The sequence below is a fragment of the Trichomonas vaginalis genome, chromosome VI, assembly GCF_026262505.1.
Source record: "Trichomonas vaginalis G3 chromosome VI, whole genome shotgun sequence".
Classification (NCBI taxonomy): domain Eukaryota; phylum Parabasalia; order Trichomonadida; family Trichomonadidae; genus Trichomonas; species Trichomonas vaginalis.
Genome location: NC_067208.1, coordinates 2,616,872 through 2,634,651, shown reverse-complemented (window position 1 = coordinate 2,634,651; position 17,780 = coordinate 2,616,872). Strand labels below are relative to the sequence as shown.

The window sequence follows — 17,780 nt, the reverse complement described above, 5'->3', positions numbered from 1 at the left end:
TTTAAGTGAAAATTCTGATTACGAATTATGACCATCGCAATTGCCTCATCATTAGATAAACTATCCATAAATTTAATAATTCATAAGTTTGCTAAATAAATTGCTTCTATGTGTGTCAGTTATTGAGAACTGAAATTAATAGTTCTATCTTTATACTTGAGATATAAACAAATTTATTTTTCCTTGATCTTACACATATATCCTTTGAAGATATTACTATTTTATGGAACATAAGCTTAATTCTATCTGTAAATTATTTGAGAAGAAGAAATATAAATTCAATTAAAAAAATGAGTTATTTCCTATTAGATTTTGCGTTAGATGATTCTATTTTCATCCATATTGTTGTCTTATCAGCATATTCATTAATGCGAAACTGATTTGTGGATTTCTCTTTTCATGAAAAATTTTTTACATGACAAAAAATTTTAATTGAATATTAACGGTTGATTTATCTTGATTTCAAAAATATAAATGTACAGAGCTCCTAAAGTCGTTAACCGAATTATTGACAGACAAGTCCGACTTGATAAAGATCGAAAGCACTTTGAAGCGCTCCGAGATCTCAAGCCGGCCATTGATATTTCCAGGCCTCCGCTCAATCCAAGATTGGTTGTTTATGAAAAGAGGCAAGCTATTTACAGGCAGAACCTTATGTATGAGGAAGCCATGAAATACAGAGAACTCGCAGAAATAGAGAGAAATAGAGGAAAAACACCCCATCAACCGAAAACAGATTTTCAGACATTCTTAAACTCTCTTAAACAATCCAACCGTGCGAAGACTACATTGCAAAAGATAAATTACAAGCAAGATAAGAATAACACCCGGAATGATGATCTTGTTAATGAAGAAACAGAAACAAAGCAAGAGAAGGTTGTAGATGATAATGGAATGAAGGTTGTTGATAAAAACCCTGAAACAAACGTCAAACTTAACACTATTCGTCCAATTCTTAGGAATTCAACTTTCCAGACTACACCTTCTCCAGAGCCAACTGATTTGAATAATGAATCGACCTACTAATATAGATTGTCTGAATGACAATTTTTGTTTTTAAATTTCCGTTGAATAAAGCATTGCGATAATATTATCTTAAATATTACCTTATCTGCATTCCGATTACCAAACAGTGTAACGAAATTATTTTTGAATAATTTTATTTTAACAGTAACAATGAGGAAAATCATTAATATTCTTCATTAATTCTTGTGTGGTAAACGGTGGTACGTCAGCTTTTGAATAAAACACCGAAAAATATTCAATATGAAACCAATATTTCACAACCAAAATGAAGTCAAATCACACAAACTTGATCATTTCTTTTAGGCCTACTTCTCTTATCATATGGGAGCTCCTCGAGCTATAAATCAGATATTTTGTTTTCCAAAATTTTTTCATTTTTGAAAAACTAAAATGGAATTTGTAGAAAAATTTATCAAAATCCAGATTTTCAAAAAAATTTTGGAAAATTAAAACCTGGAACATATATTATTTTAAGTCTATAATTAGGTTTTCATGATTTAAATCATTCAATATTTATTTTGACTTTCATTTAATTGTTTATTTCCATGATATAAGAGAGTTTAAAGCTGAAACAACCATTAAATAACTAACAATCAAACAGCACATATTAGATCCTTGAAAATAACGAAAATTCTTCAAATTTCAGTTAGAATTCGAACAATAACACAAAATAAATCATATTCAGGATATTAAACTGCCTTACATGCTGACAAAACACAGATCTAAAGGAATAAATTTAGATTTCCTCAAGGTTTTACCCACTTTCAAATTGAATATAGTGACAGAATGGTTGCTCAGCAAATTATTTCATATTATGCACAAAATAGATACCATCCTAGTATAGGACTCAGAATAAACAAGGAAATTTAATTTTCAAAAATATAAAGAAAAATTTAAAGGTAAACAATTGGATATTAGCTTATTGCCGTTCAATCAGTAGGATTTGGTATAGTTGGTTTAAGAATCGTAATAAAGTCTACTTTTTCGTAAAATTTCGCTTCGATTTCTCAAAGAAAGGAAACTACTAGAATAGTAAACTCGACGTTTAGTTAAAGTTTTTCAAACAAGTGTAAAACTTTCAGAAATATAGTACGTATGCGGAAATGAATAAGTTTTAAAGGTCCAAACGAAATTCATGAACTTATTATAATGAGCTCCCGAAAGGGTTAAAAGAAACAACTTTGATCTATAAATCGAAAGAAAAAAACCAAACAATGGATAAGTTTTTCTTGGTGTGTGTGCTCGTCAATGAGATATAATTTGTATTTTTGGAGCTATAATAAAATTTTCTTTCGTATTTATAATAATGATATGAAACAGTGTTTCATATCCAAAACTTTGATCTACTAAGTATGAGCATGGACATTTTAGTAAATGTGTCTATCTCGATAGAATTTCGTGAATGAATAACCAATTTTGGTGAAGTTAATCAATCAACTGAAAAAAAATAGCAAAGTTCCATTCAAGGAAAAATAATGGATGGGTTTACAGTAGATCATTATTTTGATTAAAATTATGAGTGAGATTAATATGATTCGCAGAACTATTAAAACTCTTATAACTAATGTGACGAATTTAAAAAATTGATGGTTATAATATAGCTAGTCGATAATAAATATCATAAATCTACCAGTTTAAGTCGAAAATCATATAGTGATAGCGAAATAGCTAGAATTGAATTAATTTTTAAAAAATTGTTCAATTTATGATACAATCAGATAAATATTTGGATGAATATCAATCTTATTAATGCATTTGTAGCAAGATAAATCGATAAATTTAGGCCTTAATATTTTCACCAAATTTTAACAGGAAATTTGGCTCCAATGTATCATATGATCGAACAAGATGTAGATGAAATGAAAAATCAATATTATCACGGGTATTTATGACATTCAAAAAATGACATTTTGGTTAAAATATGGAATTTAATACAGAATCCAATAACGAAGAATATTTATAAATAGCCATTTGTTATTAATTTCCTTCTCAAATAATCATTTTGAAAAAAAAGCTCTGAAAACCAAAACCGTTATTTAGTATAATATTACAAAATATTGCTAAACGAAAGAAATCAAGCTTAAATTAGGTCAGGTAGGTGGGGCTTCCAGGCGCGTTGCGCCCTCTAGCCCATAAGAAATTTTGCCCAAGACCCAAGAGGAGGACCGAACCCCAGCCGACCAGCCGGTGACAAAACCAAAACCGTTGTTATTTACATCATATTAATAGTGTCACTTTTTAAAATATCACTTTTTGTGTCGCTTTTCACAAATTATATATGTTTTCATGTTTTGTCACTTTTCGGGTAAAAACATTTTTATTATAATATATAAATGAATTTTACAAAACCACCGTTACCGTTCTTTGGAAATAAGAGTAGATGTAAAGATATTATATTGAGAGAACTTAAGAAACTACCGAATGGTCTAACATTTGTAGATTTGTTCGGTGGAAGTTTCTATATATCCCATTTATGTCATACCGTATTTCCTGACTCAAAGATTATATGCAATGACTTCGACAACTATATGGACCGTCTCAAACATATTCCAGACACAAACAATATATTGAAAGAGTTAAAAGAAAAGATACCTATAGGTAAGATGGAACGTATACCATTAGATAAGAAAAATATTGTGAGAGAGGTTTTGAAAAAAGCAGAATATATAGACTGGGATAGTATATCTGCTAGACTATTATATAGTGGTGCTATAAGAGTTCATGACATTGAAACACTTATGTCAAAAGTTTTATATCTTAACTATACAAATGTTTTCAAAGAGGACATAGAAAAATATATTGAGGGTATAGAGTTTGTGAGATGTCATTGGACAGAGTTGTATGAAAAATATAAAGACAAGGAAAATGTTTTCTTTATAGTGGACCCGCCGTTCTATAACACATGGGATTTTCAATACCAAGTAGACTGGACTTTGAGAGACTCTTTAGAAACTTTAGACGTTATACATAACCATCCATGCTTTTACTTTACATCCGATAAAAGTGGTTTGGAAACCGTTATGAGATGGTTAGAGGACATACATGACTATGAGTTTATATATGACAAGATAGAATATGAGAGAGGTCCTATAAACTGGAGAAAGTGTCACAATAAAGAAATTTTATTAGTAAGTAAATGTGGTTTGAAATAGGACTACTTGTTTTAGGTTTTTTCCATTGTGTCATTTATTTCTTTGACGTGGCAGAAAAGTACAGAGAATATGAAGATGAACCAATGCCTGCAAATGTTCAGCATATGTACTCGTAAGAGATATTTTTATCTAATATTAAATGGACGCACAGAACTTAGCGAATGCACAGCAACCTGGACAACAAAACCCAGAGAATATTCCAAATGAAGTTAGAATACAAACTGCAATGGCAAACTATGGTCAGGTGCTAACAGATGTACAAATGCAAACTGCCATGTCAAATGACGCTGCGTTAGGTTTGCCACCATGGTATGCAAATATGAGATGGAAAGAGTTTTATACAAACCCTGAAGTGGGATATAAACAACTTTATGCAGATGACGCGAACACAGGAGTTGACCCAGAATATGTTTTCTACCAGAGGAGAAACAGAATGTATGAGCTCCAGTTAAAGAATGCTATGGAACTCAACAGGAAACGTAAGAGACTTGGCGGACATTAGATTTTTACATATAGTAAAATGGGTTTCTTCAGTAAGATAGGAAACTTCTTTCGAAATGTTGGAAGAGGTATATGGAATGGAATAAAATCTGTCGGAAGAGGAGTATGGAACGGTGTCAAAAATATTGGTAAAAGAGTAGGTCAGTTTGTTGGTATTATACCTAAAGACCCTGAACCAGAAGAACAAGCTCCTGTTATACAACAGCCTGAACCTGCACCACAGTCTAGTTGGCAACCAAATCCAACAGTTAGTATACATATCTTCAGTACGGTGGCACTGCGCGCCATCTTACCGAAGATATGTCAATCTGACACTTTACAAAACCACTAACGTATATTTTACATCACAGATGCAATATTTCTAATAACCTTAAACTATTTCTGCCACGTAAAGTATTTATCACATAAACCACCTCATCTCACCTCTCTGTACGTTATATATTGTGCGCAGGTCATTGCCCATGGCAACTCCCCGCGACACAATGCACGTGCATGAAAAAATAAACGTTCTCACTAACGTTCTCACTAACGTACACACTAATGTTCTCACTTACAAAAGTATTGCAACTCCTCCCATTGCTGTGCTTCACATAACAGCTCATAATCTTCTGACTCACTACTGTCGCTCCAATCGTCTGAGTCAAAGTCGCTGTCATAATTAATGTTTATAAGTTTTGACAAATGTAATGAAACACGCTTACCGTTTGTATCTACTGCTTGTATATATCTTCCATTATGTTTGCTATCATAAATGCTTAAACTAACTTTACCCTTTCTCCCTCGTATCTGATAGAATGTATTCTCACGCGGAACGAAGAACAAGTTCTTGAACTCATGACCGTTGTAGTTTGTTATCTCAATAGTTTTCGTCATTACATCCAAATAAAAATTTTCAGTAAAAATAAAACTAACGTTAAAAATTTCTCATAACATAAACGTTCTCATTGCTTTATAACTCTCTTCCTTTCTCCAACTCTTCTAACTTCTTCTTAAGTTCAGCAATGTTGTCCTCATGAAGTTTAATCTTTCTCAAAATTCCTTCTTTATCTAATGATTGCTTTATCTTTCTAAACTGAACTCTACCATCCTTCATAGTATGAATGTAAAAACCTTCTGGAATAGTTCCTGATTTAATGTATTCTACCAAAAACTTTTGTTTCATTGCTTCAGTGACTTTAGTCGTCATTTCAATCAAAGGTGAAGCTAGCACAGCGATAATGGATTTCATGACTTTTTAGTATTTCATGCAATCTTAACAGATAGCCTTACAAGTACTTCCAGTGTCCCTAGCTGTCCCTCCTTTTTATATAACTCCATGACATTTATAATCTCGCGAAACTTAACAGGTAGCATAACAGATTAAAATCAGATGAGGTTTTGAACCAAAATTTCTAAGCAACGTTGTCAAGGATTTTGAGGAACTAGGGACAGAGTGTGGCAAAGTCCAAGATTTAATTTATCTTCATCTGTTTCATCAGCTATCTCATCTAATATGCCAATATTTTATTCATAACTCGTGGCAAACTCACTAACTTTCATTATGTTCATCTGCATGCTTCATCTGATAGAAAGTATGACTTTCATTAACTCTGTGAGATAATGAAAACTACTAGGGACAGAGACCATGGCAAAGTTTATGACTTTCATTATTTCCAGAACTTAATAAAAACTACTAGGGACAGAGACCATGGCAAAGTTCATGATTTAATTTATTCTCTCACTAACAACAAACACAAACTTCAACACTAACATCAAGTACTAACTTCAGCACAAATGACAAACACTAACAACAAACACAAACTCCAACACTAACGACAAAAATAAATGTCCTCACTTCTTAACAAAGTAATATGTGCTTCTTACACCACCATAGCTCAAACGTTTCTTTTCAAACATCGATTGAAACTTATTTTGAGCCATTGGCTTTAGTCTCTTTTTCTTCAAATACGCCAAGAAATCTTCTTCACATCTTTTCACTTCATAGCCTTCTTTAAACTCCTCCTTGTTAAGTTCTATGAAATCCTTTATCTCATTCTTTGTTGCAATGGCTTCTTCACGAACGACATCGTGAACTATTTCATCATTGCATTCATGTATGACCTCCTTACTGTTCTCATGAACTATTTCAACACTGTTCTCATGTATGACCTCCTCACTGTTCTCATGAACTATTTCATCATTGCATTCATGTATGACCTCCTCACTGTTCTCATGAACTATTTCATCATTGCATTCATGTATGACCTCCTCACTGTTCTCATGAACTATTTCATCATTGCATTCATGTATGACCTCCTCACTGTTCTCATGAACTATTTCAACACTGTTCTCATGAACGACCTCCTTACTGTCTTTCATAAGCGTTTCAAAGTCTCCTTTACTCATTACTTCAATCTCATGCTGTTCACAGTAGTACTTAAACTCACTGTATATGTCTTTGTTGTATGTTATATTGCTTCCCATGTACTCCATGAATTTTTCAAGCACTTCCTCATAATTCACTGTTTCTTTCTTTCCACGACCTTCTAATATCATACTTGCTTCGTAAATATAACTTCTTGCAGAACCGTCTCGCTTTCTACTTCTCTTCACAAATTCTCTCATCTTGCCACCAGTTAGTATACATAACTTGGGTACGGCGGCACTGCGTTCCACCTTACCCAACTTAACCTTAAATATTTACAAAACCGTCTGACACATAAATGACTTCACTAATGACTTCACTAATGACTTCACTAACGACTTCACTAATGAAAAAATAAACGTTCTCACTAACGTTCCCACTAATGTTCTCATTTACAAAAGTATTGCAGCGCTTCCCATTGCTGTGCTTCACACAATAGTTCATATTCTTCAGTATCGCTGCTGTCACTCCAATCGTCAGAGTCAAAGTCACTGTCAAAATAAATGTTAGTAAGTTTTGACAAAGCTAATGAAACACGCTTACCGTTTGTATCTATTGCTTTTATATATCTCCCATTATGTTTGTTGTCATAAACGCTCAAACTAACTTTACCCTTTCTCCCTCGTATCTGATAGAATGTATTTTCACGAGGAACGAAGAACAAATTCTTGAACTCATGACCGTTGTAGTTTGTTATCTCAATAGTTTTCGTCATTTATATAAAAATAAACTTAAAAATAAATGATATCACCACCCTCACACGTATGAAAACATAGCACAAAAATAATGTTTATGTTAGAATGTTAGATCTAACACGTTTTCTAACCTCATTTCTAACCTCAGCCGCTAAGCGGCGAGACCCAAAGGGTCTTGAATTTTCATGATTTCTTCATCGTAATGAGTGTATATGTTTTGTCAAACATGAACGTATATGTTTTGTCAAAACTTCATCGTACATGTTTTGTCATGATTTGTCGAAACTTCTTCATCGTAATGAGCGTAAATGTTTTGTCATGACTTTTTCATCGTAATGAGTGTAAATGATCCAAAAATAATGTTTATGTTAGAATGTTAGATCTAACACGTTTTCTAACATGTTTTCTCACCTCAGCCGCTAAGCGGCGAGACCCAAAGGGTCTTGAATTTTCATGATTTCTTCATCGTAATGAGTGTAAATGTTTTGTCAAACATGAACGTAAATGTTTTGTCATGATTTCTTCATCGTCAATGGTTTGTCATGATTTCTTCATCGTATGTTCTTTGTCAAACATGAACGTCAATGTTTTGTCAAGACTTCTTCATCGTATATGTTTTGTCAAACATGAGCGTAAATGTTTTGTCATGATTTCTTCATCGTAAATGATTTGTCATGATTTCTTCATCGTAATGAGTGTAAATGTTTTGTCGAAACTTCTTCATCGTAATGAGTGTAAATGACCCAAAAATAATGTTTAGGGTAGATGGTTAGATCTAACCTCTTTTCTCACCTCTTTTCTCACCTCAGCCGCTAAGCGGCGAGACCCAAAGGGTCTTGAATTTTCATGATTTCTTCATCGTATATGCTTTGTCAAGGTTTCTTCGTATATGTTTTGTCAAACATGAGCGTAAATGTTTTGTCATGATTTCTTCATCGTAATGAGTGTAAATGATTTGTCATGACTTCTTCATCGTAATGAGCGTAAATCAGACAAAAATATATTTTAGGTGAAGTGGTGAGATCTCACCTCTTTTCTCACCTCAGCCGCTAAGCGGCGAGACCCAAAGGGTCTTGAATTTTCATGATTTCTTCATCGTATATGCTTTGTCAAGGTTTCTTCGTATATGCTTTGTCGAAACTTCTTCGTAAATGATTTGTCAAGACTTCTTCATCGTAATGAGTGTAAATGTTTTGTCATGACTTCTTCATCGTAATGAGTGTAAATGTTTTGTCATGACTTCTTCATCGTAATGAGCGTAAATCAGACAAAAATAATGTTTAGGGTAGATGGTTAGATCTAACCTCATTTCTACCCTCTTTTCTCACCTCAGCCGCTAAGCGGCGAGACCCAAAGGGTCTTGAATTTTCATGATTTCTTCATCGTATATTCTTTGTCAAACATGAACGTAAATGATTTGTCATGATTTCTTCTTCGTAAATGTTTTGTCATGATGATTTCATCGTATATGTTTTGTCATGACTTCTTCATCATAATGAGTGTAAATCAGACAAAAATATATTTTAGGTGAAGTGGTGAGATCTCACCTCTTTTCTCACCTCTTTTCTCACCTCAGCCGCTAAGCGGCGAGACCCAAAGGGTCTTGAATTTTCATGATTTCTTCATCGTATATGCTTTGTCAAGGTTTCTTCGTATATGTTTTGTCATGATTTCTTCATCGTAATGAACGTAAATGACCCAAAAATAATGTTTATGTTAGAATGTTAGATCTAACACCTTTTCTAACATGTTTTCTAACATGGAGGATTTTCATGATTTCTTCATCGTAAATGATTTGTCAAACATGAACGTAAATGATTTGTCATGATTTCTTCTTCGTAAATGTTTTGTCATGATGATTTCATCGTATATGTTTTGTCATGACTTCTTCATCGTAATGAGTGTAAATCAGACAAAAATATATTTTAGGTGAAGTGGTGAGATCTCACCTCTTTTCTCACCTCTTTTCTTACCTCAGCCGCTAAGCGGCGAGACCCAAAGGGTCTTGAATTTTCATGATTTCTTCATCGTATATGCTTTGTCAAGGTTTCTTCGTATATGTTTTGTCAAACATGAGCGTAAATGTTTTGTCATGATTTCTTCATCGTAATGAGTGTAAATGTTTTGTCAAACATGAGCGTAAATGATTTGTCAAGACTTCTTCATCGTAATGAGTGTAAATGTTTTGTCGAAACTTCATCGTACATGTTTTGTCAAGACTTCTTCATCGTAATGAGTGTAAATGTTTTGTCATGATTTCTTCATCGTAATGAGTGTAAATGTTTTGTCAAACATGAACGTAAATGACCCAAAAATAATGTTTAGGGTAGATGGTTAGATCTACCCTCATTTCTACCCTCATTTCTACCCTCAGCCGCTAAGCGGCGAGACCCAAAGGGTCTTGAATTTTCATACGGAATCTCTTCGTAAATGATTTGTCATGATTTCTTCATCGTAATGAGTGTAAATGTTTTGTCGAAACTTCATCGTAAATGTTTTGTCATGATTTCTTCATCGTAATGAACGTATATTCTTTGTCAAACATGAGCGTAAATGTTTTGTCATGATTTCTTCATCGTACATGTTTTGTCATGACTTCTTCATCGTAATGAGTGTAAATGTTTTGTCAAGACTTCTTCATCGTAATGAGCGTATATGTTTTGTCATGATTTCTTCATCGTAATGAGCGTAAATGTTTTGTCAAACATGAACGTAAATGTTTTGTCAAGACTTCTTCGTAAATGTTTTGTCATGATTTAATCGTACATGTTTTGTCGAAACTTCTTCGTATATGTTTTGTCATGACTTCTTCATCGTAATGAGCGTAAATGTTTTGTCAAACATGAGCGTAAATGATTTGTCATGATTTCTTCATCGTAATGAACGTATATGTTTTGTCATGATTTCTTCATCGTAATGAGCGTAAATGATCCAAAAATAATGTTTATGTTAGAATGTTAGATCTAACACCTTTTCTAACATGTTTTCTCACCTCATTGAATTTTCATGATTTCTTCATCGTAATGAGCGTATATGTTTTGTCATGATTTCTTCATCGTAATGAGCGTATATGTTTTGTCAAACATGAACGTATATGTTTTGTCAAACATGAACGTATATGTTTTGTCATGACTTCTTCATCGTAATGAGCGTAAATGATTTGTCATGATTTCTTCATCGTAATGAACGTAAATGTTTTGTCAAAACTTCTTCATCGTAATGAGCGTATATGTTTTGTCATGATTTCTTCGTATATGTTTTGTCATGACTTCTTCGTATATGTTTTGTCATGACTTCTTCATCGTAATGAGCGTATATGTTTTGTCAAACATGAACGTAAATGTTTTGTCAAAACTTCTTCGTAATGAGTGTAAATGATCCAAAAATAATGTTTATGTTAGAATGTTAGATCTAACACCTTTTCTAACATGTTTTCTAACATGACCTCATCGTAAATGTTTTGTTATGACCTCATGGAACTTAAACGTAAATGTTTTGTCATGACCTCATGGAACTTAAACGTAAATGTTTTGTTATGACCTCATGGAACTTAAACGTAAATGTTTTGTCATGACCTCATGGAACTTAAACGTAAATGTTTTGTCATGACCTCATGGAACTTAAACGTAAATGTTTTGTCATGATTTCTTCATTGTATATGCTTTGTCATGACCTCATGGAACTTAAACGTAAATGTTTTGTCATGATTTCTTCATCGTATATGCTTTGTCAAGGTTTCTTCGTATATGTTTTGTCATGACCTCATCGTAAATGTTTTGTCATGACCTCATCGTATATGCTTTGTCATGACCTCATGGAACTTAAACGTAAATGTTTTGTTATGACCTCATCGTAATGAGTGTAAATGACCCAAAAATAATGTTTATGTTAGAATGTTAGATCTAACACCTTTTCTAACATGTTTTCTAACATGACCTCATGGAACTTAAACGTAAATGTTTTGTCATGACCTCATGGAACTTAAACGTAAATGTTTTGTCATGACCTCATGGAACTTAAACGTAAATGTTTTGTCATGATTTCTTCATTGTATATGCTTTGTCATGACCTCATGGAACTTAAACGTAAATGTTTTGTCATGATTTCTTCATCGTATATGCTTTGTCAAGGTTTCTTCGTATATGTTTTGTCATGACCTCATCGTAAATGTTTTGTCATGACCTCATCGTATATGCTTTGTCATGACCTCATGGAACTTAAACGTAAATGTTTTGTTATGACCTCATCGTAATGAGTGTAAATGACCCAAAAATAATGTTTATGTTAGAATGTTAGATCTAACACCTTTTCTAACATGTTTTCTAACATGACCTCATGGAACTTAAACGTAAATGTTTTGTCATGACCTCATGGAACTTAAACGTATATGCTTTGTCAAGGTTTCTTCGTATATGTTTTGTCATGACCTCATCGTATATGCTTTGTCATGACTTCTTCGTAAATGTTTTGTCATGACTTCATCGTATATGTTTTGTCAAACATGAACGTATATGTTTTGTCAAGGTTTCTTCGTATATGTTTTGTCAAGGTTTCTTCGTATATGTTTTGTCAAGACTTCTTCGTATATGTTTTGTCATGATTTCTTCGTAATGAGTGTAAATGATCCAAAAATAATGTTTATGTTAGAATGTTAGATCTAACACCTTTTCTAACATGTTTTCTAACATGACCTCATGGAACTTAAACGTATATGTTTTGTCATGACCTCATCGTAAATGTTTTGTCATGACCTCATGGAACTTAAACGTAAATGTTTTGTCAAAACTTCTTCGTAAATGTTTTGTCATGACCTCATCGTAAATGTTTTGTCAAAACTTCTTCGTAAATGTTTTGTTATGACCTCATGGAACTTAAACGTAAATGTTTTGTCATGACCTCATCGTAAATGTTTTGTCATGACCTCATCGTAAATGTTTTGTTATGATTTCATCGTATATGTTTTGTCAAGATTTCATCGAAACTAAACGTATATGTTTTGTCATGATTTCATCATACATGTTTTGTCATGATTTCATCGTATATGCTTTGTCATGATGATTTCATCGAAACTAAACGTATATGTTTTGTCATGATTTCATCGTACATGTTTTGTCAAGGTTTCATCGTATATGTTTTGTCAAGATTTCATCGTATATGTTTTGTCAAACATGAACGTAAATGTTTTGTCATGATTTCATCGTATATGCTTTGTCATGATGATTTCATCGAAACTAAACGTATATGTTTTGTCATGATTTCATCGTACATGTTTTGTCATGATTTCATCGTAAATGTTTTGTCATGACCTCATCGTAAATGTTTTGTTATGATTTCATCGTATATGCTTTGTCATGATGATTTCATCGAAACTAAACGTATATGTTTTGTCATGATTTCATCATACATGTTTTGTCATGATTTCATCGTATATGCTTTGTCATGATGATTTCATCGAAACTAAACGTATATGTTTTGTCATGATTTCATCGTACATGTTTTGTCAAGGTTTCATCGTATATGTTTTGTCAAGATTTCATCGTATATGTTTTGTCAAGACCTCATCGTATATGTTTTGTCATGATTTCATCGTATATGCTTTGTCATGATGATTTCATCGAAACTAAACGTATATGTTTTGTCATGATTTCATCGTACATGTTTTGTCATGATTTCATCGTAAATGTTTTGTCATGACCTCATCGTAAATGTTTTGTTATGATTTCATCGTATATGTTTTGTCAAGATTTCATCGTAATGAGTGTAAATGAACCAAAAATAATGTTTACGTTCATGTTTGACAACAACACAGGAAATAAATGTTTACGTATATGTTTTGTCAAGACCTCATCGTATATGTTTTGTCATGATTTCTTCATCGTAATGAGCGTATATGTTTTGTCAAACATGAGCGTAAATGTTTTGTCAAGACTTCTTCGTATATGTTTTGTCATGACTTCTTCATCGTAATGAGCGTAAATGTTTTGTCAAACATGAGCGTATATGTTTTGTCATGACTTCTTCATCGTAATGAGCGTATATGTTTTGTCATGACTTCTTCATCGTAATGAGCGTATATGTTTTGTCATGATTTCTTCATCGTAATGAGCGTATATGTTTTGTCATGATTTCTTCGTATATGTTTTGTCATGACTTCTTCATCGTAATGAGCGTATATGCTTTGTCAAACATGAACGTTAATGTTTACGTTAATGGTTTCGTCAAACTTAAACGTATATGCTTTGTCAAACATGAACGTAAATGTTTACGTCAATGGTTTCGTCAATGGTTTCATCGTCAATGGTTTCGTCAATGGTTTCATCGTCAATGGTTTCGTCAATGGTTTCGTCAATGGTTTCATCGTTAATGGTTTCGTCAATGGTTTCATCGTCAATGGTTTCATCGTCAATGGTTTCGTCAAACTTAAACGTATATGCTTTGTCAAACATGAGCGTAAATGTTTACGTCAATGGTTTCGTCAATGGTTTCATCGTTAATGGTTTCGTCAATGGTTTCATCGTCAATGGTTTCATCGTCAATGGTTTCATCGTCAATGGTTTCGTCAAACTTAAACGTATATGCTTTGTCAAACATGAGCGTAAATGTTTACGTTAATGGTTTCGTCAATGGTTTCATCGTCAATGGTTTCGTCAATGGTTTCGTCAATGGTTTCATCGTTAATGGTTTCGTCAATGGTTTCGTCAATGGTTTCATCGTCAATGGTTTCGTCAAACTTAAACGTATATGCTTTGTCAAACATGAACGTAAATGATCCAAAAATAATGTTTAGGGTAGATGGTTAGATCTAACACCTTTTCTAACATGTTTTCTAACATGACCTCATCGTAAATGTTTTGTTATGACCTCATGGAACTTAAACGTAAATGTTTTGTCATGACCTCATGGAACTTAAACGTAAATGTTTTGTTATGACCTCATGGAACTTAAACGTAAATGTTTTGTCATGACCTCATGGAACTTAAACGTATATGTTTTGTCATGACCTCATGGAACTTAAACGTAAATGTTTTGTTATGACCTCATGGAACTTAAACGTAAATGTTTTGTCATGACCTCATGGAACTTAAACGTATATGTTTTGTCATGACCTCATGGAACTTAAACGTATATGCTTTGTCAAACATGAACGTTAATGTTTACGTCAATGGTTTCGTCAATGGTTTCATCGTCAATGGTTTCGTCAATGGTTTCATCGTCAATGGTTTCGTCAATGGTTTCATCGTCAATGGTTTCGTCAAACTTAAACGTATATGCTTTGTCAAACATGAACGTAAATGTTTACGTCAATGGTTTCGTCAATGGTTTCATCGTCAATGGTTTCGTCAATGGTTTCGTCGTCAATGGTTTCGTCAAACTTAAACGTATATGCTTTGTCAAACATGAACGTAAATGATCCAAAAATAATGTTTAGGGTAGATGGTTAGATCTACCCTCATTTCTACCCTCATGAATTTTCATACGGAATCTCTTCGTATATGTTTTGTCATGATTTCTTCATCGTAATGAGCGTATATGCTTTGTCAAACTTAAACGTATATGTTTTGTCATGACTTCTTCATCGTAATGAGCGTATATGTTTTGTCATGATTTCTTCGTATATGTTTTGTCATGACTTCTTCATCGTAATGAGCGTATATGTTTTGTCAAACATGAACGTATATGTTTTGTCATGATTTCTTCATCGTAATGAGCGTAAATGATCCAAAAATAATGTTTATGTTAGAATGTTAGATCTAACACCTTTTCTAACATGTTTTCTCACCTCATTGAATTTTCATGACTTCTTCATCGTAATGAGCGTATATGTTTTGTCAAACATGAGCGTATATGTTTTGTCAAGACTTCTTCATCGTAATGAGCGTAAATGATTTGTCATGATTTCTTCATCGTAATGAGCGTATATGTTTTGTCATGATTTCTTCATCGTAATGAGCGTAAATGATCCAAAAATAATGTTTATGTTAGAATGTTAGATCTAACACCTTTTCTAACATGTTTTCTCACCTCATTGAATTTTCATGACTTCTTCATCGTCAATGGTTTCGTCAATGGTTTCATCGTCAATGGTTTCGTCAAACTTAAACGTATATGCTTTGTCAAACATGAACGTAAATGTTTACGTCAATGGTTTCGTCAATGGTTTCATCAATGGTTTCATCGTCAATGGTTTCTTCATCGGAATGAGTGTAAATGACCCAAAAATAATGTTTATGTTAGAATGTTAGATCTAACACCTTTTCTAACATGTTTTCTAACATGGAGGATTTCATTAGATATACACATTCTTCCTTCATTTCATTCTATACACAATTTACATCATAGACGATTTAATAGATATAATACTTTACTGTTTCATTAGATATAAATATTTTTTGGTGAAAGTATCCTAAAAATATTTGATGGACTTTAACTAAAATAATGTTTAGGGAAGAATGTGTATATCTAATGAAATCCTCCATGTTAGAAAACATGTTAGAAAAGGTGTTAGATCTAACATTCTAACATAAACATTATTTTTGGGTCATTTACACTCATTCCGATGAAGAAGTCTTGACAAAACATTTACACTCATTACGATGAAGAAATCATGACAAAACATATACGCTCATTACGATGAAGAAATCATGACAAAACATATACGCTCATGTTTGACAAAACATATACGCTCATTACGATGAAGAAATCATGAAAATTCAATGAGGTGAGAAAACATGTTAGAAAAGGTGTTAGATCTAACATTCTAACATAAACATTATTTTTGGATCATTTACGCTCATTACGATGAAGAAATCATGACAAAACATATACGTTCATGTTTGACAAAACATATACGCTCATTACGATGAAGAAGTCATGACAAAACATATACGAAGAAATCATGACAAAACATATACGCTCATTACGATGAAGAAGTCATGACAAAACATATACGTTTAAGTTTGACAAAGCATATACGCTCATTACGATGAAGAAATCATGACAAAACATATACGAAGAGATTCCGTATGAAAATTCATGAGGGTAGAAATGAGGGTAGATCTAACCATCTACCCTAAACATTATTTTTGGATCATTTACGTTCATGTTTGACAAAGCATATACGTTTAAGTTTGACGAAACCATTGACGATGAAACCATTGACGAAACCATTGACGATGAAACCATTGACGAAACCATTGACGAAACCATTGACGTAAACATTTACGTTCATGTTTGACAAAGCATATACGTTTAAGTTTGACGAAACCATTGACGATGAAACCATTGACGAAACCATTGACGATGAAACCATTGACGAAACCATTGACGATGAAACCATTGACGAAACCATTGACGAAACCATTGACGTAAACATTTACGTTCATGTTTGACAAAGCATATACGTTTAAGTTTGACGAAACCATTGACGATGAAACCATTGACGAAACCATTGACGATGAAACCATTGACGAAACCATTGACGATGAAACCATTGACGTAAACATTTACGTTCATGTTTGACAAAGCATATACGCTCATTACGATGAAGAAGTCATGACAAAACATATACGAAGAAATCATGACAAAACATATACGCTCATTACGATGAAGAAATCATGACAAAACATATACGCTCATTACGATGAAGAAGTCATGACAAAACATATACGCTCATGTTTGACAAAACATTTACGCTCATTACGATGAAGAAGTCATGACAAAACATATACGAAGAAATCATGACAAAACATATACGAAGAAGTCTTGACAAAACATTTACGCTCATGTTTGACAAAACATATACGCTCATTACGATGAAGAAATCATGACAAAACATATACGATGAGGTCTTGACAAAACATATACGTAAACATTTATTTCCTGTGTTGTTGTGTCAAACATGAACGTAAACATTATTTTTGGTTCATTTACACTCATTACGATGAAATCTTGACAAAACATATACGATGAAATCATGACAAAACATTTACGATGAGGTCATGA

The 17,780-nt window shown here is 32.9% G+C and overlaps 7 protein-coding genes across 7 annotated transcripts; 4 read left to right on the top strand and 3 right to left on the bottom strand.

Moving 5' to 3' along the window:
• Positions 1 to 445: 445 nt before the first annotated feature.
• Positions 446 to 2,767, top strand: TVAGG3_0794580 (uncharacterized protein; the record flags this gene model as incomplete). The annotated part of the gene is made up of 1 exon (XM_001308063.1): positions 475 to 1,026. One exon carries the CDS (start codon positions 475 to 477, stop codon positions 1,024 to 1,026), a length of 552 nt encoding a protein of 183 aa, XP_001308064.1.
• Positions 2,768 to 4,317: 1,550 nt separating this feature from the next.
• On the top strand, positions 4,318 to 4,680 carry TVAGG3_0794570 (uncharacterized protein; the record flags this gene model as incomplete). Its single annotated transcript, XM_001308064.1, has 1 exon — positions 4,318 to 4,680. One exon carries the CDS (start codon positions 4,318 to 4,320, stop codon positions 4,678 to 4,680), a length of 363 nt encoding a protein of 120 aa, XP_001308065.1.
• Positions 4,681 to 4,698: 18 nt separating this feature from the next.
• On the top strand, positions 4,699 to 5,010 carry TVAGG3_0794560 (serine threonine-protein phosphatase family; the record flags this gene model as incomplete). Its single annotated transcript, XM_001308065.1, has 1 exon — positions 4,699 to 5,010. The coding sequence occupies one exon, from the start codon at positions 4,699 to 4,701 to the stop codon at positions 5,008 to 5,010; it is 312 nt and encodes a 103-aa protein (XP_001308066.1).
• A 618-nt stretch (positions 5,011 to 5,628) lies between these two features.
• On the bottom strand, positions 5,629 to 5,907 carry TVAGG3_0794550 (uncharacterized protein; the record flags this gene model as incomplete). Its single annotated transcript, XM_001308066.1, has 1 exon — positions 5,629 to 5,907. One exon carries the CDS (start codon positions 5,905 to 5,907, stop codon positions 5,629 to 5,631), a length of 279 nt encoding a protein of 92 aa, XP_001308067.1.
• Positions 5,908 to 6,509: 602 nt separating this feature from the next.
• On the bottom strand, positions 6,510 to 7,283 carry TVAGG3_0794540 (phage fiber proteins family; the record flags this gene model as incomplete). The annotated part of the gene is made up of 1 exon (XM_051247093.1): positions 6,510 to 7,283. The coding sequence occupies one exon, from the start codon at positions 7,281 to 7,283 to the stop codon at positions 6,510 to 6,512; it is 774 nt and encodes a 257-aa protein (XP_051082568.1).
• A 7,551-nt stretch (positions 7,284 to 14,834) lies between these two features.
• Positions 14,835 to 15,155, top strand: TVAGG3_0794530 (uncharacterized protein; the record flags this gene model as incomplete). Its single annotated transcript, XM_051247092.1, has 1 exon — positions 14,835 to 15,155. The coding sequence occupies one exon, from the start codon at positions 14,835 to 14,837 to the stop codon at positions 15,153 to 15,155; it is 321 nt and encodes a 106-aa protein (XP_051082567.1).
• A 1,745-nt stretch (positions 15,156 to 16,900) lies between these two features.
• Positions 16,901 to 17,200, bottom strand: TVAGG3_0794520 (uncharacterized protein; the record flags this gene model as incomplete). The annotated part of the gene is made up of 1 exon (XM_051247091.1): positions 16,901 to 17,200. One exon carries the CDS (start codon positions 17,198 to 17,200, stop codon positions 16,901 to 16,903), a length of 300 nt encoding a protein of 99 aa, XP_051082566.1.
• Positions 17,201 to 17,780: the final 580 nt, after the last annotated feature.